The sequence below is a fragment of the Clytia hemisphaerica genome, unplaced genomic scaffold, assembly GCF_902728285.1.
Source record: "Clytia hemisphaerica strain Z4C2 unplaced genomic scaffold, Clytia hemisphaerica genome assembly, whole genome shotgun sequence".
Classification (NCBI taxonomy): domain Eukaryota; kingdom Metazoa; phylum Cnidaria; class Hydrozoa; order Leptothecata; family Clytiidae; genus Clytia; species Clytia hemisphaerica.
In genome coordinates, this window is record NW_027103716.1 from 485997 (window position 1) to 513133 (window position 27137).

General features: G+C 34.4%; 1 protein-coding gene across 2 annotated transcripts; it reads right to left on the bottom strand.

Moving 5' to 3' along the window:
* Positions 1-26333, bottom strand: LOC136804276 (fibroblast growth factor receptor 2-like). Of its 2 annotated transcripts, XM_067060983.1 has the most exons (24): positions 26226-26333; positions 23732-23883; positions 18811-18955; positions 18363-18677; positions 17618-17917; positions 11993-12173; positions 11500-11645; positions 10629-10904; positions 9990-10334; positions 9510-9812; positions 8367-8708; positions 7863-8028; positions 7343-7440; positions 6204-6491; positions 5668-5919; positions 5275-5382; positions 4955-5154; positions 2658-2780; positions 2363-2433; positions 1949-1989; positions 1602-1698; positions 1175-1283; positions 707-1000; positions 1-373 (listed from the first exon to the last, which is right to left on the bottom strand). In XM_067060983.1, exons 1-24 carry the CDS (start codon positions 26302-26304, stop codon positions 95-97), a joined length of 4710 nt encoding a protein of 1569 aa, XP_066917084.1. In that variant the 5' UTR covers positions 26305-26333; the 3' UTR covers positions 1-94. The 2 variants fall into 2 exon arrangements, with proteins under 2 accessions (XP_066917084.1, XP_066917085.1); XM_067060984.1 differs by lacking the exons at positions 17618-17917; positions 18363-18677; positions 18811-18955; positions 23732-23883; positions 26226-26333 and adding an exon at positions 12416-12559.
* Between the last annotated feature and the right edge of the window lie 804 nt (positions 26334-27137).

A 27137-nucleotide genomic window follows, 5' to 3' on the forward strand; every position in this document is an offset into this window, starting at 1 on the left:
AAGACATCTTTGATAAGTACATTTGCAGAACGTTCTCAAGACATCAAAAGTGAACGAAAAGTTTTCTCCTAATGATCATTTTATCATTATTAAATCAACCATTGATATACCCTTCATTATTGTCCATTTTTTCATATTCACCATCAATAAAAGAACTAAATTCTTCAACTTCAGACGGCGTTCGATCTCCACCATTTAACAAACCGTCCTTTTCATTAATGTCTTTCTCATTTTCTTCCATTTCTAATTTGGTTTCTTTAGATTTTTGTTTGTTTTTCTTGTTCTTCTTCTTTAGGCTACCCGTATCGTTTTCGTAGCCGTTTTGTTTGCCGTTCACTTTCTTGTAATCTTTCTCTGATACCATCTCGTCCATCTAAGAAAAAACAAACAGAATAATTTATATTTTCCATAATAAACAGATAGGTTGACATCTTTTAAAATCGTATTCCTAAGAAGGATTTAGCATCATAAGAATGCAAGAATAGGTCATAAAATCCTGAAATCATTACAAAAACAGGCTCTTCTATACCTCACCCTGGAAAGAATTTGTTTGTCTGTTGAAACACGACCAACCCCTCCTTATAGTTTTAAACTGCACAATGGAATGGTATCATATCAATTTTCTTTTTTCTTCAGACTGCCATTCTATTACCGATGTCAAAAGGAGGGAAGGAGCCCACGACTTGTTCACGAATACTGAATATACCTTCGGTTTAGCTTCGATTGATTTATCTGACGCTCCGTCATTGACGTCTTTATTACTGAAATCACCCAACAGTCGTTCCGATACTTCGTTATCATTGAACCTGTTATCGGGGACGTATCGTTCACTTTGCGTGCTGGAATCATGGCGGCGGAACACGTCGTCGTTACGGCCAAGCGATGACGCATATGAGGATGATGAATTGATTTTGTATGATCCGACATCGGAATCGACGGGTCGTAAATAGTCAGAGTTGTTGCCACTGACGTGTTCTTTGTCCAAGTAATGAGGGATATCCTAGAGAAAGGAGAGAGCACTTCTTAAAATTGATCGAGTCTCGAACGGTACTGGAAGATATATTGAAGGGTCTTCGAGGTGTTTATTTAGCGTCACAAGAAAATGATTTCGCTAATCCTATTAGTCGTATACAATGAAAGTTACTAGGATCTTTAAAAGGTAGTTGATATATACCTGAGGATTACAATGCGCTTCAACGACACTTGCAAGACGCATGACAATATCATTGAATGTTGGTCGATGGTCTGGAAGTTCATTCCACGTCTCTAACATCAGTTGGAACCTTTAGAAAATTTAAAAGAAGAATGGTCACGAATATTCAAAAGAGTATCCACTTCAATTCTTATATGTGGTAGATTCTTATATCATTAGTCAAGCTTATTTTCAGAAAAGGGTATATCGTATAACTGATTTAGATAAACTTTGTTATAACTTTAGAGGAATTATACGTTGCAAACTTAGAGTAGTAGTAATGATTTTTTTTGTCTCAATAAGCGAGACGAGCAACCACACTCATAGACAACACTCATAGACATAGAGCTGAATTGTAGTACACTTAATGATGAAACAGATGAGTCGTATTGAAAGATTCGATACATACACTTCGTTTGGACATCTTGGAGGCTGTTCCATTCGACCTCCTGAGCTCAAGAACTCTGGTAGTTCTCTTGCAGCAATACCTGGGTATGGTCCTCCACCTGAACATAAAGAACAATTTAATTTGAATCTAAAACGATCACTAAAATTTAGAATGTTTCTACTGCCGACTTGAAAGAAACTGAAACTGCAATTTTTTTAAATGGAAAATGGCGTGAGATTTATTGAAATTTCTTCTTTTTTAAACACTACTTTTTGGAAAATTCCAAAATACTTTAAACTAATTTTATCCTTAGTATCTTATCATCATTCTTAGTCGAAAGCAAAATGTTCAAAGATAATTCATTATACCTAATGTCATGACTTCCCACATCAAAACACCAAATGACCATCTAAAATGAAATACAAATTTATGACTGTAGTGTTTGATTAATTCTAATTTTTACGGAGACACCCAAAAAGAAAAACTTTGCCCCCCCCAATTTCGTTTTTTAAATAGCCAGTGTTGCAACTGCTTTAGGTGAATCTCAACGAAAGGCCTTTGGAAACTATACACCAATTTAACGTAGTTTTCTTCTTTAGAAAAACTTTTTAGAAAAAATTGCTACCAGGATGGAAATCCTCGGTTGAAATCTCAACTGGACAGATTTTCGTCTACAGGTGGAAAAGTAGCAACACTGAATAGCCATTTAGGTATTCAGGTATCATAGGGCGCAAAGTCCAAAAGTTTTCAGCGAAGAATGTTTTCTAGAAATAGCAACTTACACATCAGAAGCATGAGTGAAAACACGATCAACGATCGATTCAAGGGCCATCCATTTGATAGGTAATAAACCCTAGAAATTGAATCATAATTATGTAAAAAATATATGGGCAATCTTCTGATAATAAATATGCAATCATTGTAAATGATTTTCTACGAAATTGTTCCTTGCTTATGTATATCGAGGGTTATAAAGCCTTATACACTTAACCATAACGCAAACCAACACGCAAATTGAAAGATAAATCTATAATTAATACGATATAATTGTAAGAAATAAATCCATTGTGCGCTTACCCCTGATACTTTGACATATCTTTCATCTTCGTATACATCACGAGCCAGCCCGAAATCAGCAATTTTCATGACGTAATTCTCACCGACCAACACGTTACGTGCAGCTACGTCGCGATGGACACACTAAAATGATTTTATGAAAATGATCCAAAAGTGAGAAAATATGAGAAAAAATAAGTGTAAAAATTTAAGAGATGAATTTAAGAGAAACAAGCAACATGCTGAATGGACCTACCTAATGATTAACATCAGATGAAAATAAGAAAAAAGTGACAATAATTGTACAAAAATTCAGAATGGAAAAATAAAGCTTGTGTGTTGAATAATGTAAAATGGTAAAAAGGAATTTCCCCAAATACGAAAATCACTTAAACCATTCAGGCCCAAAAAACCTTTTAAGCTGTTTTTGGCCCAAATTTGCCCAAAAAATTTCCTTGAAAATCTGGCTCTGTCACATTTTGGGCATTGCCATTTTGCATCATTGTGCAAAAATCAGAAAAAAATTATGAGTCAACATTGAGAAAAGCTATATTTTCTTATTTGGTTAAAGGGAATTTCCCCAAAATACGAAAATCCGTCTTTTAAGGCGAATAAGAATTTTCCAGGAAAAACCACTTCAGCCATTCTTTAGAGAATCCTGTCCTCCATCTTTGTACAAAAATCAGAAAAAAGTAATGACAGGATTTTGCACAAAGTCCAAAAAGCCCTATTTTTAGGCAGTTTTTGGCCCAAATTTGCCCAAATATATTTTTTTTCGAAAATTGGGCTCCGTCACATTTTAGGCATTGTCATTTTGCATCATTGTGCAAAAAATCAGAAAATAATAATGAGTCAACTTTGAGAAAAGCTATATTTTCTTATTTGGTTAAAGGGAATTTCCCCAAAATACGAAAATCCGTCTTTTAAGGCGAATAAGAATTTTCCAGGAAAAACCACTTCAGCCATTCTTTAGAGAATCCTGCCCTCCATCTTTGTACAAAAAATCAGAAAAAAGTAATGACAGGATTTTGCACAAAGTCCAAAAAACCCTATTTTTAGGCAGTTTTTGGCCCAAATTTGCCCAAATATATTTTTTTTCGAAAATCGGGCTCCGTCACATTTTAGGCATTGCCATTTTGCATCATTGTGCAAAAAATCAGAAAAAAATAACGAGTCAACATTGAGAAAAGTTATATTTTCTTATTTGGTTAAAGGGAATTTCCCCCAAAATACGAAAATCCGTTTTTTAAGGCGAATAAGAATTTTGAATTTTCCGGGAAAAACCACTTCAGCCATTCTTTAGAGAATCTTGCCCTCCATCTTTGTACAAAAAATCAGAAAAAAGTAATGACAGGATTTTGCACAAAGTCCAAAAAACCCTATTTTTAGGTAGTTTTTGGCCCAAATTTGCCCAAATAAATTTTTTCTCAAAAATCGGGCTCCGTCACGTTCTGGACATTGCCATTTTGCATCATTGTGCAAAAAATCAGAAAAAACTAATGAGCCAATCCTGAGAAAAACTGGTAACAGACGGACGGACGGACGAACGAACGGACGGACATGGGTTAATTTATAGAACCTCCACCGGGGTACCCAGAGGTAGGTCCAAAAATTTAATGATGAAGAGGTGGATCCAAAACTTACAAAACTCAACCCTCGTGGAATGGAATGTAGGTTTCTTATAAGCATGAGATAAATTGATCGTTGCGCTTAACAAATAAGAGTTTGAGCCTGAAATATGCTTTTCATATGCTTAAAGACAATGGTTATAATCTTTTCAAAGCCTGCCCAAGCCTCAGTAAAAATTACTTTCCAAAAAGTGTAATAAATGAATAAATGAATGAATGACCCGGGGGCACTCGATTTCGAAATGACAGTATGTACCGCGCAAAATCTGCTTTTCAAAATCGTACCCTTACAGTGCCGTTCAATATGGCTGAAAAGGTACCCTTTCAGTGCATTTTCTCTTGATTTGCCCAACCCCCCTTATAGTGCACTATATTTCTCAGCTGTAAATCTGCGTGAAAGAAGAAGCTTGGGAAATTTTAAATCTTGTCAGCTATAATTATCAGACAATAGAAACTTTTTCAAACAAGCGAGAAATAAAAACCTTTTTATTAATTATTTTGAATTTGTTTTAAAATTCGATCCTTGCAGTGCAATTTCACAAAAACACACCCTTACAGTGCATTTTGGGATGCTGAAAAACCCCACCCTTAAGCGCGGCACATGACGTAGGCCAGATCATATGAGTGCCCCCCCTCCGGATGAATGAGCCAGCAGGCCTGTGTAAGAGCAAACAATTTAATGAAAATTACCTTTCTATCAGCAAGGAATTCAAGACCTTTAGCAACTTGATAACCAGCGACACATAAATCAAATAAAGTGAATTCCTTTTCCATTCCCAAGTGCTGCTTACTCCATACTGGCTTGAAAATTTGTCGCCTCGATTTGACGAAAGATAAAAGGTTGCCGTGGGGACAGAATTCAAGGATAACCATAGAATCCATTTCAATTCCTGAATAATGAGTTGATTATTTATTGAAATTGTAACGAAAGCGACGACGCAAGTTAAATTTTCAACTTACGATAAATTTAAATTTTTGGAATCGAACGATGATTTATTTTTAAGGTATACCTTTGGTGCAAGCTCCAAGAAGGTTGACGATATGTTTGTTTTGCCCGATATGAATCAAGATCTTTAACTCAGCAATCAAGTCTTTGTATTCAACTGTTGAAGCATTTTCTAAGAGAATACAATAGAAATTCGTCAACAAAACGGGCGTTCAATGTAAAAGCGTATTTCTCAGGTCTGTTGACCTCTGTGAAACTATCTTACATTTGACAACTCATAGATCTAATCAATCCATTCGTTGATCAATTCTTGTTTCAATAAGCCCAAAACTTCGATTTCATCAGATATTTTCTAATTCAAGACTGGATGGTTCAATTAGGGGGAAAAGTGAAAATTTGTTTTGTCCCTTAAACCCAGGGATCGAATGCGGGTTTTTCGAATTCTAATAAGCCCTACCTTTCAATTTCTTGACTGCTACTACAGCGTTCCGATCACCTGATTTGCTTAACAGTGACTTAGTCGATCTACTGGAACGTGTCGACGCCACACTATCTTGCCGTGCAAGTTTACTCTTGGTGAAGGAGAAACGTTTCTTGTAAAGCAATGGTTTATGTTTTGCACCGATCTTGTATCGGGGATCAAAAGCACAAATACCGATGGCATCAGCGATGTAGACTTCACCAAACGCTCCAGCTCCAACACAATTTTCTATGAGTAGAAAAGAGATTTAATTCAGATTTTATAACAAAGAAGATCGACCAACACTCCCATGAAACACGCAGGATTTGAAAAATTTTAAATCCAATATTCTGGAAAAAGGCAAATTTTCTAAAAACTGCTGAAAGCTTGAACATGAAAAAATATTAACTTCCATTGAGTCAGGGAGCAGTCCATAAAATATGTTTATAAGTTATGTCTGTTATAGCCGTTATTATATCGACATTAAAACTAATTGAGGACTAAAATAAGTGTTAAAACAAAACAGTACTTACTAAGCTTGATTTTGTTTCTTGGATATTCCCATTCAGGGAAATATGGCAATTTATTGGTTTGGTCGGATAACGGTCGTGTGGGGTCCAACTTCTTGAAATAATCAGGCGATGGAGGAATGGAGAGGATATAGAATCCACCGTATAACCGTTTACGTTTGTAAAGGATCACAGCTAGCACCACCAAGATGATTATAATAAGAACTGCAACCACCAGTGCGGCAACTAAGGATGCCGTTTGAGCAATACCATTGTTCGAGCCATAACCACCGAGCACCAGAACTGGTTTTTCTAGAAAGCAATATGGAGAAAAAGTTTAAGTTAGAATGTTAATTATCTGTACCAATGAAATACTAAAATCAATTAAAGTAAAGCCAACATGGCTTCATAACAGTAGTTAAGTTCCTGGTGACACAAAACGTTGTCTGAAAGTTCATCAGGCGTTATCTAGATACGCTATCGATATGAAGGAGATTGAAACAGCGTTGTGTATCCAAATCATTTTCTTTCAAATCGTGATCGCATGAAAGATATTAGACATGATTCTAATCAAGGTCTAGGTCCAGTGGGTGAATTACCTTGTAGTGATTATTTTCATTATTAGAATTAGCATTAACAGGTAAGAAAGCAAATGTTGATACAGTACATGGCGTCCTCCAGCTTTTTGGTCCCCCCCTAATAAGAGCTAAAATCCCCCATCTGGCCTTTTCCCCCACCTGTCTTTAAAATTCGTGCTCCCCCCAATTGGGAAATCCTCCTAGCCGTATTGTATAAGGGTTGCGAAGTGATGATCCAGACTTGCCTCAATTCGCAAGCTACTATAGCAAAAAAAGACTCTCAAAATCCCTAGAAAGACAGGCTCATAAGCCTGAATGCCCAAACACACCAGGAAGGTCTGTATTTATCCTATTACTCCCCCCACTAGGTAGAGGACTGAATATACCCCCTATTCGCCTTTCTCCCCCCATCAAGCTTGAAAATTTCACTTCCCCCCTGGCACCAAAATCTGATTCCCCCCTCCATCTTCCTGGGGGGGATGATCCCATGACAGTGCTCTGTACATAAGTAGAGCTTCTCAATATAGAATAGAATATATAGAATTAGCATGATTATAATATCATAAACAAAATACTTTTACTCACTCAAAGTCATGGTATCGACGACTTCATCGATTACGTTTGAAGCAACACATCTGTAGGTACCATAATGTTTGCCTTCGAATTTTGTAATGTTCAAGAAACTAGAAACAGAAAAATAAGCTTTCTTTAAAAACTTTGGCCCTCTTGTGCCCTCAACCATGAAATACAATTCTGTATTGACATCAAAAACTGCATCAAAATTCAATCTTATCCGAAACCTTGCTCGATCCCAGCTTCTCGATTTAGAAAAAAAGTGGAACTTGCCGGTGTAGTTGTTTTTACCATGACAGAGTTGATATGATTTTTCTAGCTTGTCCGGTCGAAGTATTTGGTAAACAGATTACAAAGTCACTGATGTTTTCCAAAAATTTCTTAAACTATAGTGTGGTTATTGATACTTTTGATGATGCTCCAGTGAAATAATTCAACCTAATCGCGCTATCCAATTCATCACAAATCCTAATAAAGCCTTGCGCTACGAAATCCTTAGCATCGCAGAAAAAGAGAAAAGCTCCCAGTTTACCTGACACCAGTAGTGTAGTTGCTTGAAAAGAGAACAAAATTTCCATTAATTTCTTTTTCCCACCACACGATAGGTAACGGATTTCCTTCAGTTGTACAATTCCTTGAATAAGATTTCTCTGGAGATGGGTATTCATCGAATTGAGCGTATACTATTTTGGGTGGAGCTAAAATAAAATCAAAAGAAGACCTTTCTAATTTATAACTACAACATCACAAAATAACACTGGACCAAATCAGCCCTCACACCAAATCAAAGATAAGAAGCCGAAGTGACATGAAGGTCCAGCGTGACAGGGCGCCGTCTCTTCCAAAAAAACTTGAATTGACAAAGCGCTGCTTCTTCAAAAACGGACATACAGCACAACGGACAGTGACATCCTAATGAAAAGCCCGATTTTGAGCCAAATATAGTTACTATTTTGCGAAAAAGAGTGAATGTTATACGTTTAATTTCGATTTTCAATAAAAAATACATAATCAGTAGTAACGATCGATAACTTACCAAAAACAAGTACAGTGGTCTGTTGGCGAGCCATTCCAAGGTTATTCTTAGCTTCACAGCTGTAGGTGCCATTATTAATTTTCCATTGCGATTTACAAATAACCAATCGATGGCGTTTCGGTTTCGTATTCTTACTATTGTCAACGAGCTCAAAATATTTTCCTTCATCCCGATTGGAGCATTCGTCGATACTATCTATTGTTTCAACGACCAGTTGTTTTCCTTCTTTAAACCATGTGACAGCAGCGGTAGGGTGAGAGTCAACATAACAGGTGATAATAGCATTTTCGTCATTCCTGACTTCAGCTTGTTTGAGAGAAGTTAACCTTGGTGCATAGATTTCTAAATACGGGAAGCCATAATAGGTCAGGTTTATATGAAGTAATGTACATAGTTTAGAAATGAACGGAGAAACTATTTTTCCTAATACTTAAAGTGTCCTGTTCTTTCAAGCATTCGTCAGTTAGTTTTAAAAGATTTTACAAACGACCTTCCTAATGTATGAGTTCGAATACATTATATTGGCTTCAATTGACAAAATTAATGAAGTAATATACAAATATATTAGATTACTGTGGGCCTTAAAACTGGTCCTTATTACGCTGTATCCTCAAAAATGAGGCAAATAGATTTTGAAAATCGAAATGATTTTCCTGGTTCATTGTCAATCCTTTCAAAGGTGTATTTTTTTCTACTTATTGATAGATCGCAAAGCTGGTAGTACTAAAGTCTGTCTCAACATAATTGGCAGCTGAGACAAAAATGGCTGTAACTTTTGATAGCATTCTAATCAAGTTACGATTTTACAAAAATTATTGGCATAAAAAAAACGACAGAAAACAGCCTCCTTTTCACAGTGATGATGGTCAAAGTATGAAAAATCACTCCTGTGAAAATGGTAATTATACCACATTTCTACAAGAAGTTTTTTTCTTCTTATTTTTCGTTTTCATTTTTCTTTATTTTTCATTTTTTTTGCTTGATAATATTCCACTCACAAATATCTTTCCAACAGCACAAAATCGCAACTTTATTCAAATTCTATCAAAAGTTACAGCCATTTTTGTCTCAGCTGCAAATTATGTTGAGACAGACTTTAATAGACGATTCGTTCAAGATTAAGCTAACAAAAACAAAGCTCACTGTTGATGACAACTTGAGTTCCAACAATAACGAGTCCATCTTCTGGTCTAGCCGGGACACCAATACATTTATAGAATCCTGAATCGGCGGGTGTGGAGTTACCAACACTTAAGACAATTTGCTGATTCTCCAAGATAGATCCTGTTTTTCGCAAGGTCATTCTGTCTGTCAATTGTATCTCTTTGTCGTCTTTTTTCCATGTTAAGTTTAGGAATAGACCAGCTCCACCGGTACATTCGAGTTTGAAGGGTTCTCGTTCGTTAGTTTCAAAGCTTGGCGATGAACGAAGTAAATTCTCAGCATCTAAAGGAAAATTTGATGAGCGTGAGAGAATCAGAGATTGCACAATAATGTATTCTTTGTTCACTGATAATGGAATTAAAACTTAATCAAGAATATTTTTAAGTGATTCGTCTTCGTTAAACTTCTTTTCTACAAAAGTAAAAAAGGAAAACTTTGAAGGAAATAAAAATTCCATACTTCTCTTATCAATGATACCAATAACTTGATGGGTGTCCTGTCCGTACTTGTGTTTAGCTGTGCACCGGACGAAAAACCGTTTCACATTGGAAGTCGGAACTTTGAATACCGAGTACATAGTATTGGGAGTTCGTGGTTTGATATCCAATTTTGCTGGGTCAGCGGTTTGCCATCGAGTAGATATTGGATCGCAGTTATATCCTTTGCTTTCTTGACATGACCAGGGCTGGTATTGCCAAGTGATATTAGGAACTGGGTTCGATCGTGTGATGTTGCAAGCGATTTTAAGTTTGTCTTCACTACCCACGACCACAATGCTTTGTTTCTTCTCGATGATTGGTGCAACTATGTACAAAAATAACAAAGTGTGAGCTTTTCATCAGGTTCCTAGATAGTGGGCTCAACAAAAAAGTAAATGCAAGGAAAAAGAGCCTTTAAAGTAAAAAAGCCCATTAATTATTTAGCGTTAGATGAAGGGGGTTTTCATATGCTTTTCGGTATTTACTAGAAACGTAACAACGTAGGATACACGGGGTCCTAGGTGAGGTAGCTAGGTAAGGGAAAAGAATTATGTGGTCAGCCTTATTAAAAACATCCTTTACAACCAAAGGTGCTTGCATTGAAACAATTATTCTTTACCTGTCACCGTTAAACTTGACTTTTTCGTTGCTTTTCCAAACATGTTAGTCACACTGCACGTATATACGCCATCGTGTTCAGGGAATTTCGGTTTCTCGATGTGAAGTTTACGTCCATCAATGACGTAACCATTTGAACCAGACGTGATTTCAACGCCGTCTTTGAAGAATTGAATTTTAGGTTTTGGTGCACCATTGCTACGGCAATTTAATGATGTACGAACGTTTTCTTTGGTGACTTGCGCAGGGAATTTACGAATCTGCGGTGCTTGTGCCGCTGAAATTGAAGATTAAAAGAAAATACAGAATAAAGAAAAAAAAAACATAACACACCTTATCTCAACAGACCGTAGCATAGTTTAAAAACCTTAGATTATATGATACGATACATCAAAGAATTTCAATCAGTTTTCTCTTTAGGGAAGATGTCAGTGGTGAAGCAGACGTGTGGAAATGGAAATTAACTGACGCTATGTACTATACCCTGGCTGGCGAGATCGAACCATTTTAGCATAGTTCTTCAAACCACAAAATCCTTTGTGTGAAGAATTAGTTTCAATCATTCAAAAAGTCATAGTATCTAAAGTCTATTTGCTTTAATTGTGCACTAATTCTTACTTTGATTACCATTTTCAATGAATGCTTCAACTCTAACAAAATTATATACAGTTGAAGGGTAATTCAGAGAACTATAACTTAAAAGAAAAAGAATTTCAAAGGTTTTTGTTAATGACGATGAAAAATGAAAAAGCTGTGCTCTGAATGATCTTTTTAATGGTAGTTAATTTTTTAGAATTGTAGTTTTGCATGATTAAAACATAACAAGAAAAGCGAGATTTAGTGCACACAAGAAACAAAAACAGCACACATACGTTTAACAGCAACGTCGACTTCACGAAACGTAGGTTTAGTATCAGCAGTTACTTTACAAATGTAAGATCCTGCGTCAGCCTCGGTGACATCTTTAAACATCAACGTCCATTCACGTTGGTACAATCCTTGAGGCGTCAATTGAAACCTGTAATATAAATAACATTATATTTTATCATAGAATTTTATCATAGAATTGCGTTTTAAAGATTCTCTCGAAATGGCCAGAACTGTTAGTGGCATCAACTATTTGAACGCGAAGAAGGACTGAGCCCAGAGAAATATCCTTGTGAGGTAACAACAGGGGTTAACCGCGGGTTAACCTTCTGTAGTCCCATGATCCCTTTTGTTGCCCCATGATCCCTTCTGGTAGATAGACACAAATTCGTTTTTTTATCAAGATAACTAATAAACCTTCGGCCGTTTGGTCTTTAGATAGTTTCTTTATACAGTCGGGCTCTCAAAGTCTATAAAAAATTGAAAAAGTGAACCTACCGTCCTTGAATTTTCTCGGTAGGGACTTTTTCTAATTCCGTTTGTCCGTTAACCTGTTTCGTGCGTAGCCATTCACCGGCTACGTTGTTGCCGTAAGTTGTACACGTCACGTTATCAGCGGCGTTGAAATCAAGATCCAAATACGTCGGTTCAACTTTAGCGAAAGGTGCGTCTTGAGCAACTAATGAAAAAAAAAAGAAAGTTGGTCGAGATATTTTCCATAGAAACCAAGAAATAAAAACGCTACGTAAGAAATAAAACCCAATCTGAATGAAAGTTCATGAACGATTATTTGTCGCCGAGGTGAGTTTACAACGGTAGAGTATGGTAGTTTTTTTCCAAACTTTACGTATACCACCAGTTGTATAGACTGTATAAAGATGATTTTATGATATCACGTCACACTTAACTTTATATACTTACTGGTAATCACAATTGAGAATTGCAATAATATCAGAATCCCCCAATCCATACTTTCATCAAATATACTTTAAAATTTTTGATTTTCAAAATCTAGTTTTCCCTTGTGTGTGCCGTTATAAAATGACATAAAATTTCTATATTCATAACATTTAAATCTGAAAACTAAAGAGTATAAGAGATCATAGATACCATAGTACTGATAAGGACAAAATAATATCTATGAATAGAAAAGTAAAATAATTTTTTGCTTCCTTCCCAAATGTCTACCAAAACTAAATACGTAATAGATAATATTCTCAAACAGTGGATACTGTTTCTAGGTATAAATAACCTCTAGTAAAACGTGAGAGGTAAACAGGCATCATAAATCAAAGACAAATGAAAATGTAAACAAAAATACGTTTTATAAGGCTTTAGTATCAGTTATAGAAGGTCACGCAGCTTTGTTTGTCTTACACCTTGGTCTCGCATCGTTATCCGTAAGATTAAAAGAGACTACATAGCTAAATCTTAATCAGCCGTTATAAAATGGTGTTTTTAAGGTCTATTTGTTTGAATAATGGAAACCGCTAAACATAATACTAGAACCGACTACTCGAAATCTAGAAACATGCAAACACCAAGGGAAGCCTGGCATAGAAAGAGAATTTTCATATTTCGATTCGATCCCCTAGGTTCACATGAATACATCGGATCAAAAATTCAAAATCGAGCCTTAAGAAAAAAAAATTGCCATTTGAGGGCGGTAAATCATTGGCCGTCATGTTACGTCTGAGACCATACTCGTCAGACTAAGCCCTCCTCCAACCCAATAGATCGATTTTCGTAAATTTTAAATCAGTTGAAACAAAATTTGAAGATTTTAATCAGAAGCTTTGATTGTCTGAACCACAGATTGATAACAGCAAGTGACAAAAATGACCAAACTCACAAAAACAACATACTGTATGCAAAAATAGAGTCAAAAACAGAAGTAGGAAAAAAGTGAAATAAGATGACAAGGAAAATGCAGTGTCTATCACATACAACAGAAGGATCAAAGTGTAACTTGATTTTTGACGAGGAAATGACAAGTCCTTTAGATAGAGACGATTTAAAGGCGAAAATTTAGCGATAAGATTTCATAAACAAGAAGGTGTTCTATGTTGACCAGAAATAATACTACCCTGTGAAAGTTGAAATGACGTCGTTTTGAGATAAACTTTTGGATGACACCGTATGACTAAAATCTATGACTTTTTCCGTGAATTTTATTAGAATAATAATATCCAGAAAAGAAGCTTCAAAGATCTGTCTAATTCGCTACGATAAAGAACTAAGTTTAGGTTTGGTTGATATCTTGATGTTGGTTACATAAAGGCTCTATCCGTGATACAATATCATGGCTAAAAGGAAGCGAACTTCTTCAAAATCAGTAACATTCTAAAAATTTATAAAAGTGCTTATGTTTTGATTTAGATAGAAGGTTACTTTGTGAGAGAATGCATCAAAAGGACTTCCCTCAACTAGTCAAATATCAACCTATAAAATGTTTATCAATATGGCGGTTAGATGTTCACAAAAATGACGTTCTAGATCTTATACATTGGATTGTATCAGTAAAATGAATGTAAAAAGTTACCACTATTATGCCAAATATAAAGATTACTTTGATGACGTCATTTTTACTATCAACTACAGCTTAGAAGAAAAAAACACTTCAACTACAGTATTACAATTATCTTCAACAAATCTTGCAGTCAAAACACGGTAGGTAATATCTATAACCTCAATCTGAAACTATCTTCCAAAGAAATTTTATTCCGTTCGAGTTTTAATCAACATGCAAAAAAAACTACCAATTCAGACAAACCCTCAAATTTCATCAACATAAATAATCGCACAAGAAATAATAATTATCTTATCTATAACGATTTTCCCATTATTACTATGGTTGGCACACGTGTGAATTTTTCCTGGTGTGAAACCGTTAAAAAGTCTTTTTACAATGACAGCGTTTCCTGGTTAGCCAAACAAAAATATATAACAGAGAAGCTTTAACCCTAAGCTAAATTCGTAATAATTATTCAAGACATTCAAGTTATTGATATGCGTGATTTATCGAGCAGATTGATTTAGATGTTGAAACAATCCAAGTAAATGATCATTCTTATTTCATTCATACATTTCTCGAAATCCAAAGATAGTTCATGTTATATAGATCAAAAATCAAAAAGTCTGAAAGTGACCGTGTGAAATTAACGCCTAGAAGTGATTATAAGAAATATTGATGGAATCTGTCGAGAATTATTTTCAGCTACACAGAACAACATGATTAAAATACAGTGTGACTCAATATCCCTTTTTTGGCTATTTTGAGCATTATTATTCTTATAAAGTCTGGCTCTACCATGAAATTGATAGAAAAAAAAACACATAAAAAGTAAGGTCAATTTACGAGGATGACCTCTGCTATACAAACGAAACATAAAAATATTCAAGTCTATGCATGCTAGACATTTTCCCTTAGTGTTTATCGTTTATAGTGTAAAAGTTGTTTTTGGAGTTTCAAATTCGATGTCTTGTTATTCATTCAAACGTGTTTAGTATATCAGTATATGAATTGTTCATCTTCAACAGCAAAATTCTGCCATATTATAAGTAAAGTAATATGCGTTATAAGAAGTCTATGGCAATTAACAACGGACGATAATTTCCCCAATTCCTCATTTAGAAAAGATTAGACGATCCAGAGAAATTTGTCACGCTTGATAATTTCACAAAACAAAGCTACAACAGCTATTGTACCTCATGTAAAATTAAAAAACTGTAAATATCCTACCTATCAAACGTGTCAAAAATAGAGGCGTCTCTCTGGAGAAAACGAAACGAAAATCACGAAAGTCTTTATTTAACTAAACGTATCTTATTGACACATGTTTCAGATTTTGTCAAATGAAAACAAAATGACGGTTCAGAAACTTAGTCATAACTCTAAAACAACCAAATCTAACATCATCCCCAACACTTCCCAAGACTTAGATAAATTCAAAACATTCATCAAATAGATCTTACTGTAAAACGTACATAAAAACTAAGGGAATTCTATACAGAAAATCGGCTTTTCAGTCAGAAATATAAACAAATCAAAAAAATTCCAATACACTCAGGTAGAGGTTTTTAAGACTCTTTACCTAACGCATTAAAATAAACCACTTCACAGACTTATGGTCATATGTTAAGTGATGATAAACTATAATGGTTAAGAAACCTTGGAAATGATGATTTAATCCACTTGAAGCTCTCAGAAGCAGCATAGAGAGCGATGAAATAGACTACACCATCTACATTATATAAGATAGGGACATTAGATAAAAAATGACCAAAATATGATTAAACTACCAATTATCGTATATAATACCAAAATACTAAAAAATTAGTACCATAGTACAGTAGCCTATCGCTAATTCGTATTTTCAGCATTCAAATCTTTCGATAATTAAATTCTCGTTCGAGTTTGAATTAGCAATAGTTAACTGTTACTTCTGAAATTAAATAAGAGCCATTTAAATGTTTATTTTCAAGAAAAACTGAAGAAACAATATCAAGCAATTATATGTAACAAGCTACGACAACAAATAAATCTTCTTGAAAACCATATGAACCATGTGAAACTTCACTCCTTAAATCTTCAAAACCAACAGTTGGTCAACACCATATCACTGAAAACACTTTCTAGACCAACTTGCATAAAAAATAACACAGTTTAGTATAAGCAAATGAAATTTTACAAAAACTACATCAAAAGTCGGGTCCCATGTCAATTTTCTCTTACAGTCAGTGTTACCGACAATATAAGCACATCAAGATCATGTACCAAATTTCTCACTTCTTTAAAACCCAAAAGTGTTAGCAAAAAAATCTAGATCACTAAAACGACATGAAATAGTGATAAAGATATTGATTATACAAGTCAAAACATTATGACTCGAATGGCGTCTACTATAAGGTACTGTTATTCGAATTTTTACATCACGCTTTTGACCTCTACGCTTTGTTTTATATAAAAGATCGCCTTTGTTATGAAAAGGTATCCATCTTTCTTCCTTCTATCCATATATTTTTTAGTGTATGTAGAAATCTACCAACAAAAATAGGATTTTGAGTAGTGTGGGTAATCCCTTTTTGATTTAGGAGAATCGAAAGTTATTTTGAATCACTCGGACACTTTTAAATAGCTACTAGTGCAAATAATCATACATTTCAAAGTACAATAATATAAAAGAAAGATTAGAACCTGTGCCATTTTAGTATTAACCATCTGAGGTATAATTATTAGGGCTAAAAATCCTTTTCAACCAATCAATCGTATGAATTAGTTTAATTGACGATTAAAAAAATCAAATTTACTTCTTAAGACTTAAAATTTAAGGTAAAAATTTAATATCAAAACTTGCATTGAAAATGCAAGAAAAATAAATAAATAAATAAATAAATATCTGAAAATGCAAAATGAAACTAAAACAGCATTCCAATTTTAACCCAAATCAAAATTAATAAGTTAAATTTTAGAGCCTTAAATGGCAAATTATTTGAGTCAATGTTTGACGAAATTGAACATATTTAGATAAAAGATCAAGAATTAAAAAATGAAGTAACCCAACAAACGCTTTAAAATCAAAGGACTTTCCTCTCCAAAATAAGAAAAGAAAAAAATCCTCCATTTTGATCCATCTATAAAGAAAACATGGCTAAACTTAAAGATAAACTTCATGATGATGGAAAGGCCTGATAAACAGTCCCAGTGTGTGTTTTAAAAATATAGACTTGTTACTTTTTAACAGGTTACTTTTTAGACTCTATTAGAATAACACTGTAATTGTTATGCTTATAACAAAACCTCTAAATTAACTACATTCACATTTCAAACAAGTCATAATTAGCTTCAGCTCTTGTAAAATATTTCATTCATAAAAATGATAATTCAAGCTACATATACCAAAGTCCTCGTAAAACCAACAATTTAGCAAAACTCTTTTTTATAGGGCTCTTACAGCTGAGCACTATTGAAAACACTTCATGTTACAAATTTGATAAAGAACTACTATAAAAATGTTCTAATAGAGAACAAATTGTAGTGTAAAGCTAAGAATGTCTATGACATAATATCAAAAAGAAATTAAAACCTAACGAAAAAATACAACAAAGTCAAACATAACTTACATTGGTTAATGAATAATTTGATTTCCTTATCCTGTAGTACATCATTCTCTGGTCGACAAACATAAACAGCATCATCTGAATTCTGGACATTGTAGATAACCAATTCTTGCAGATTCAATAACTGATACTTGCTACCATCAATCACCAACTTTGATAGTTTGTCATCAGTATTTTTTCTATAAAAAGTGATGGCCTTTGCTGGATGTGACATTGCACAGGAGATGATAGCTGATGAACCAAGTCTCGTTTGAACAGCATTCAGCAGTTTCGCATTATCCACTTTCCATTCTAAAGCACGCCCTTTAGAAAAAGACGAAAAAGAATATTTAGGCTGAAAATGACATATTGCATAGAAAAATCCAGTAAAAGTTTATATAATTTTTCGAAGTCGTTGCAGTGGTGCATATGATGAATTAGTTTAACCATTCATGAAATTAATGACCTTTTATAGTCCAAAAAACTGTATTATTTTGTTAAATTCAAAATCTTTAAACAAGAAAACTAGTGACAATTGCATCTAGTGGTTTATCAATTTTATATATTTTTCAAGCTTTTTAAGGCTACACAGAGAAAAGGGTGTAGAAAAATCAACCCTTCAGTGAATCCATAAAGACTTAAACCTAGGTGTCTACACGAAGAGAACGATGAAAACAATAATAGTTCCGATTAATTAATATCACAATGGTACAATGAAAAGTATAACTTTTAGAGTTTGAAAACTTAAAAAGGAAAAATGATTATTTACCATTAACGTTGATGATGGCATTAGCTTCAGCAACTTTGGTAGAATCAAACCTGGAGATTGATTTGCAAACATAAAGACCGATATCTTTAATCTTAACATCGTCAATAGCCAATACACTTTCAGAAATGACTGTTCCATCTTTAAAATAGGGATCTTTTACTGTGACCAGGCTAGTTGGTAGTGATTTCCCTTCTTTTTCCCAAAACAATTTTGCAAATGTGCCTTTTGTTTGGCAAGTAATTTGTAATTTTGATCCTTCGTCTACTTCGTTGTCTGGAACAACGACCAATGTTGGTTGTGGGATATCACCAGATACTAAGAATTTAAATAAAAAAGATGCACTTGCAAAAATCTTAACCTAATCAGGGAACTTAGGTCAAGTTTATTAGTTTATCAGATTCAATTGACATCGAAAATAGTAAATGAAAAATTAAAATGAACATCATACTTTTCCCTGCAATGTAAACATTCAATGATTTTTGAACATCCTCTCCATTGAATGATGCATCACAAATATAATCCCCAGTAGATTTCTTATCTGATATTAAAACTCGAAATGTTTCGTCATTTTGAAATAAAGATTGACCATCAGGCTATAAAAAAGTGAATTAAAAAGAATATTGAAAAGTGTGGTAATATCATTCCACTGTTCCAAAATACAATCAAATCTTAATTGTTTAGCTAAAAATTGTTTATTGGAAGTAGTTGAAATACACAGGAAAGAACTCAGGTGAGTCAAGGTAAATCCCCAAATATTTTACATGAAGTGAACTACACTATGGTTCAAAACATACCTGGCTAAGTTTAAATATTCTTCACCATAATGCGTTTTAAAAGCCCTACCTAGCTAGAGGTTCTAATGATGAAATGGGCCATTCCATTTCATATCCATACAGGGGGGGTGGATGAACATACTCCTTTAGGAGACGCCACTACCATTTTGATTGACATTTACTCCAGTGGTTTTGTTTACTTCAGAGAAATTCTGTTGTACCTTAACCTAATGCACACATTTAAAAGACCAGATTGTCGTATGACAGAAATAGACAAGTTTAGTTAGCCATCCAGGATCCTGCCATTCTATCAGTCCGCAAAAACAAAACAACACTGGTAAACTCAAGTTTCTTACAATTTTCCTTCTACAACAGCCAAAAACATTACTACTTTCCAAAGCTGGAGACCAAAACAAATTATCTTTCGCAAAGAGGGCCCCCTTTTAGAATATTGTTAAACTTAACCTGATAATAAATTGTTAAAATTAATGTTTTTTTGCCATCTAAAATGGGGGACAGAGTTGCGGAAAGACAAAGGCACCCGAGGGTGGTAATGCCAAAATGATCATCCAACTGAAGGCAGGTTAGTTGCCGTGCAAGTTACGTCATACAATCCACCGCAGTGCACAAGAACCCGTGTTTCAGTGAATATCAATAATTCTAAGAATATCTTATGTCAGTTATGTCTTATGTCACACTAGCGTTCCGCTGAAATGCGTATCAAAGATTAATGCCACGAAAGTGATATATTGTTTACTTGAATCACAAGCAAAAAAATGCACCGCAAGTCTTCTAAAGGGATTCATAAAAAAATTAACTGGCGCTTTTTAATTGAATTAAAGGGATTCCTGCATAAAAAATGAAACTTAATCCATGAATACCTATAATGAAAAGCATTTGAAAAATTCAAGTAAAGTTGTCAACAGTGATTCTATCCTAAGATATTGACATCCAAAGTTCCAAATTCAAGACATCTGCACTCTATGGAAGCCATATTGAAAATTTGATTTCAAACTTTCTGGTAATCTTAATCCATATTAGGTAAAGATTAGAGGACTGGATCAAAAATCAAATGACTTTTTATGGTATACAACTCCTCTAAATGTCATGTGCCTAGTGGTCAATCATACTAAAATTATTTAGTTCAACTACAGGTATCCTTCTAGTCTGCTCTCAATCATTTTAGTTTGATGATTAGCTGGTATGACAGAAGTTTTCCAAATTCAAATTTTCTCATTTTTATATGGCTTCCACAGAGTGCAGATGTCTTGAATTTGGAACTTTGAATGTCAATATCTTGGGATAGAATGACTGATTAACAACTTTGACTTGAATTTTCCGAATGCTTTTCATGGTAGCTATGCCCTGACAAACTTTCATTTTTTGTGCCAGAATCCCTTTAACATTTTTAAAAACTAGGAAACATAACCTAAATTTTGAGCTATAGATGAAAAAATTTGAACCAAGCTAACCTTAAAAACTGATTTTAAGAGCAACTTCCCAAGAAAAAGATCTACAAGGGGAAGACATCCACCTAGATCCGCGCACTGCCGGATAGGCTATTTCCCAGGAAATTGGCCGAACCTCAAACAAAGACCCGCTTACATGGGAAGAATTATTTTTACTTTAGCGTATGATCAAGGCTTAACAAAGCAAGTGGCTGTTATGGGAATTGAATGACAAAATTTGGTTGGTTGATTCTGCTCTGGCTGCTGCACGTTTTAGCAATCTTCATTTTGTTTCATTTCAAGTTTTCAAATTTTAATCAATTATCTTGGGATCTTGAACTTGATTCAGGTAACTCTCATCCTTGTTGTTTCAAATACATCCTGTAGATGACTGATGTTGTTTTTTCTGAAAGCTTGATTTCTTAGTGTTACTAACTGTATGTGCCTAATGCTATTGGACTTTGAATGCTTCATTGAAGATGAAAAAAGAGAAAGATGAAGAAATGTGCAGGTTAATTTTGTTAAATAGTTTTGTTCTATCATTGTTGAAAGCTGGAGAAAATTCTACCGATGCAGAATTTTTTTACAGCCAGATTAAGACTCAGTCTGCTTATACTTAGTATGTTTGCTATATCGTCTAGCCAAGAAAAGGTAAACTAAAAAAGACACAAACGTAATTTTCTTATGAGTGCAGTTATGACTTTTTTTAATATGGCCTTGTACAGGAACTCGCCAATTGCTCCTAACTGAATGCATGTTGGCTTAAACATGGAAATTGACAAAAAAAGCGCTGGAGTCAACATCAAACAAAAATGGTAGTGCAATCTCCTAAAGGACTTTTTTCAGGGTGTCTAAAGGACTTTTTTCAGGGTGTCTAAAGGACTTTTTTCAGGGTGTCTAACACTCCTGTTTTTTCATTTTTCCATGAGGTAAAAAGTTAATTCAAAATTTCCAGGGGATAAAAAATTGGCTTTAGCTAGTCCAGAGTAACCTGAGATCAGATTGTGAATGCTTTCTGCACACCACGCTGAAGCTCTAAAGGGATGTGTGAAAACGTGATTGTGTTTATGAATAGGGCGCCGTATCAGTTTTTGACTGTCCAGCGCACAACAAGATTCTTGTTGTAGAATTTTCCACAGGAGGACTTTTTTCCTCAGGTGTATAATTTTCAAGCGCCTTCAGAGGTTTACCGTGCACGAACAGCTGTTATCAGGTTAGTCCAGAGTTACTTTAAGGTACCGTCAACCCTCTCCTAACTTGGGACTATTTGACAAAACATGGGACAGCAATTCGGCCACCATTTCACCTAAACCTCCAAAGTCATTTGATTTGAGTTAATGAACAGCATATTAAAAAGTACACAATTTTTCTTTCGCACAAAGTGTGCTTTTAAATTGAAATATGAAAAAAATCTGTAGTGGAACACACACGAATGTCTGGAACGAAGAAGACCAAATTAGTGGCAAAATGATGGAGCGTTTGACGTCACTTGCGCGGCAAGTTACACACTTGTTATTTGTTAATTCCATCGGGCGATAGGCAGTTAGGTGGCGAGCGTTCTCTAATTCTCCAATCCGCGTCCGGTCATTTTGAATGAAAACAAAAAAGTTAAAAAGGGCGCCCTATCAGTGAAAGTTATTGTGACATGTTATGACAGAAAGTATGATTGATAAACTTGGTGGACTTATCAAATTTGTTGTCAAAGAGATTTAACAGTACCATAAAAGTGAAAATACAGGCCCAGCCAGATAATCAACAGTCCCATGCCATGTTTCGACCAATTGTCTCAAGTTAGAGCAGTTGACGGTATGTAAAGAATTTTTCCAAGGGTTTTTTGGTAATGCTTTTCCATTTTCCATAGGGTATCATCCACACATTTCCAAGGATCTTTTTTTTTACTTTAAAAGATTCGTCATCCACATGCCACCCTGCTCTAGCGACTCCAGAAGTCATGCAACTTTCGTTGACGTCAAACCAAATGTTTCATTTTTCCGTGAACTTTGAACCCTTGGAACTTTTTTTCTATGTATGCTAAAGCGTTCTGGTTTTTACTAAATGAAAGCCCGCGATCTTAGCTTTCCAGCGGTATATAACACTGTGGACACGGGCTAGACGGCAAATTGGTAAAATGCCGAACGTTTTGCAACATTTTGAAAATTGTTTGCCGACGGGAGAAAAAAAATTTCCAACTATCGATGAACAAATGTGTCTGGAAACGGAGGAAAATGTATTTGAAGGCTGAAACTTTGTATGTTTATCAGAAAAAGGGTGAGGAATTCAAAAATCACAATCGCTAATTCTAATTCTTTCATTTTCATGTAGTTTTTTTCACTTTTTTGCTTCTTTTGCAGGGGAATGTCCCAAAAAAAAGTTTTATTTCTGCCGAAATGGATTTTCTTTTCATTTGGGGTTTCTCCTTTCAGAAAAACTTATTCTTTATTCATAAGTTTTTGTTCCTCCATTTCCAGAGGCCCCTTGAAAATGGGTCCTACCATCTTTTTTGACTCATTTCAACCTTTTCCAAGCTAATTTTCTTCAAAAACAAAAATAAAACAATGCAATGTCTTCTTTCTTCAAAAAAAGATATATCTTTCATTATTTTGATAAACATACTAAATATTTTACAAATATTTTTATATAATAATATTCTAACACCATCAAAGAATTCTCCCTCCAAATTTCAGGTCTCTAGCTACACTAGAAAAAGAGATATACAAAATTGAAGAAGCATGACTGGAAAATTTCTTTTTTTTCTTTTTTGACACATTTTTCGAATTTTTCCAAGCTATTTTCCTAATCTTTTTTTTGACATTTTTAGTCAAATTTTTGACACTAAAATTTGAATATCTTTACAACCACTTATCCTCTGGAGGCCTATGACCCCTCGTTTTCTTTCTTTTTCAAAGCTCTACAAGATAGGATAGGTTTTGAAAAAAAAATTAAAATTTGAAAAATCTTCTGGAGTTGCTAACCCTGCTCCCTGGCTGTATATATAGACTTTTAGTGGAATAGCCCATTGTAAATAAAATGTAATATTGCGGCTCCAAGAAACTGCCTTGATTAGTCTGGAGCTTTCCCATATGACATAAAAGAAAAGGATATCATCCAAAGAAAATGACAGGCTAAAAACATAGTGTTTGAAATTTACCTTTAAAACTGTTGGTGAGTCTGAATCACTTCTTTTCAAGAGCAATTGAAGTTTAGCATTCTTTTCATTTGTTGCACAATCGATTTCCACAGTTTCTCCAACAACAACTGGTCTGTAAAGCTCTAAATTTGTTGTCTTGAACTCGAGTCCTTCTATACAAAAAAACCAAACCAAAAAAAATTAAAATAAAATTTCCACGCTGCGCACTGCTCTGGCTACCATTATGAATTTCAGGTTTCCCGCCAAAAATGCTTTTTCATGTATTTTAAACACGAATTAAAAGTTTTATTGCTCCACAACACTTGCTATATCAGCGGATTTAGGCGTCTAAATTTCCAAGACCATCGGAAGATTGATCACTTCCAACATGCTGACCCCGAGAATGTAGTAAACCCCGAGAATGTAGGTTTCTCATTTTTTAGCATTCTAGCCCTAACGATGTTTCAACTCTCAACTTCATAAAAATTTGTTTCAATTACATATTATTCATAGGATAGACATTAAATTTTAACTTGAAGTTGAATTAATTTTTTCCATACTACCCGAATTGAGGCATTTTAAAAATAAATCCTCTCCAAATCGAAATTTATTAAAATTAAGTTAGGCGAGACCAATTTAATTTGTTGTTCTACGGACAGATCGTTAGAAAAATATGAGTCGGTCGGTCGGCAAAATAACAATAAATTTTTCATTTATCAGGGTTGGTAAGGCACCGAGAAAATTTTACAAAAAGTATCTGGATCAAAAATTCACTTTGTTTTTTATCGTCGATGAAGATCAAAATAAAATTTTAGTGTATGGAATGCTTTTTATGATTTTTCAATTTCTTGAATTAATTTTCAGTTTTATTCAAGTTTAATTCTTACAAATAACTAGTGTGTAAAATAATTGTAGTGGTAATTCGATATTATTATTTTTTTTGACTTTAGCGAAAATAGGGTCGGTCGGGCCCGTAGAACAACAAATTAAATTGGTCTCGCCTTATGATGATAGGGTATCTTCTTACTCCTAATGAACAAAAAAATTGCAAAAAACCATTATAAATATAATGAAAAAATACTTGTACACAAACTCTCGAAACTCGAACCAAAGTCTCTTAGCCTTAATTATCACTTTAATTTTATGATTATATACTATAGCACATGCTCACAACTCACGAATTTGCCCAAGCGTCGGTACACTACAAGTGGCTCTGCTGGTTACAAGATCGTCCCATGGTATAAAGCGGAATCACAAGGAAGCAAAGCAAAAAACTAATTCGGAGACCGTGTAAAGATATGCTGAAGAAGCAAGAAACTTTTAGATTTGACAACGCCATATTTTTCTCCACATTTCGAACTGGAAGAGAGTGTAGACGTAGTAGACATTTCGTACATTGTCGGGAGGGCGGGGGAGGGGCAGTGCATAAGATCTTTCTTTTGATGCATATGGTAACAAACCACGCATTTCAAAGTATTATTTAATTGAGTTGTGCTAATCATAAAATATTTTACAGTATTTCTTATTTTGGCGCTCAAATGAGTGTTATATAAAATTAACGAACATTTTTAACAGGCTATAATCGAAGGCTAAAACATTACACAAGCACTAACCACATAGATTCGTGAGGGTGCTATATCATAGCTCATCCATCAAATGGTTCTACCTTATGAAAAATATCTTTCCTCGTTATGATGAAGTATGTACGACCTCGTTATTAAGAAATGAAATACATCAATGACTTAGATTGTACATCGTTATGACCCATGAAACCAAAAAAATGCAATCTGCAATTTCTCTTTTGGGTGATTCAATTCATGTCAAAATAGTCCGGTGAAATGATAAGAATTTGTGTTAACGAAACTGGACTATTTTCTTATTATAATTTCTGGAACTTCAATGGTGATATCTCTATTTCATTATTTTTGGTAGTAGTACAATGTGGGTTAGTGATCACCTAACGTGTTTTACCCTTCAACATTGACCTTGAATTTAAAAACATTCTTTACCGATGATGTCACTACTTTGGACTGTAAGTTCTTAAAGACTGTAATTTGATTCGAGTTACTTTATGACGTCAGGAGAGAGTTTTATCCAACAGAATCGTATTTTGTTTTCACTGTCACACTCCAAGATAAACAAACGATTCACAAAAATCAACAAAAACAATTTGTTGCCGAACGACGAGCGAGCGACGACGGCGTAATTTCTTTAAAACAATGCTCTAAGAGTTTAAGCGTCAAAGGAAAATCATATTTTTGACGTCATTTTTATATAATCTATCGGAAGAAAACTCTTAACGGTATATCCAAATTCAGAAAAAGCTGATAATTCTCCACGAGAAAAAAAGCCGCCTGGTAAAAATTAAAAAAGGACTTTATTTGCAATGATCAAGAAAGTAAACTGGAAATGGAAAAATCCCAGCTGGAATAAGATGACGCTTTATCATCCACTTGACAAGCATGTAACGATAAATGAAACATCGTTGTGTGCTACCTAGCTTGGTAAAACTTACCTGTGATTGAGTTGAAGACAGCTATCAATAATAATCCACAAAATGTTCTCATGTTTATAATAAATTTGGGATCCTTCATCCAACTTTTTCTTAGCTTTAAATATTTAACATCCTACAAAAAAATGAAATACAGAAAAAAGTACTTTTTAGCCAAACTATTTCCTTAGCAATATTTCCGTCGAGACTCTCCTAGTGGAGGATACAATCTTCCTCTATTGCAATATTTTTAACCTTTTAGCTATGGTAGAGCTCAAAGTCTGCTGTCTAAAGAAAAGTCCCTGCTGTCAAATCTACACTTCAATCCTTTTTCAACTTTGTCTCATCCTGCAAAATATACCGTACACGGAAAAAATTAGTTAACGTATTATGTAACGAAACCGATAATATGCCTGCCAATCTTTTTCTATTTCAATATGTTTTAACTTTAAGCTAGTAAAACTGAACAAAGTTTGCAGCTGTTACACCTACTCTATACACCAATCAACCAATGATGACTCATGGTCGAAAACTAGGCTTAAGTAAAACTCGACTTGTCAAGATAAAATCAGTGCATATCTGACCTTCCAAAAGTCAATCAATCGTCCATATTCTCTTGGTGAAAAGGAAGTAGAGTATAAGAGTAAGTCTTTAGGATCAGACGAACTAGGTTTTTTACATTTTGTTTATGATAGACAGAATAAACGATTTACATCTCTTTACGAAAAGGTTAGTCGTCATCAAAATTAGAGTACATTAAGATCTGCCTGTCAACAGTTAAAAATGTCCAGAGATTAGCAAAGTCAGTATTTTACAAATATTGACTTAAGATATTCGTAAAATCACTGTTAGGAGTTCTTTTGAATTCTACTTTTTTTACTCTTTGCGATAAGTGCTCATAACTCGCATTTCTGAATCTCTAGAGAAAAAAAACAA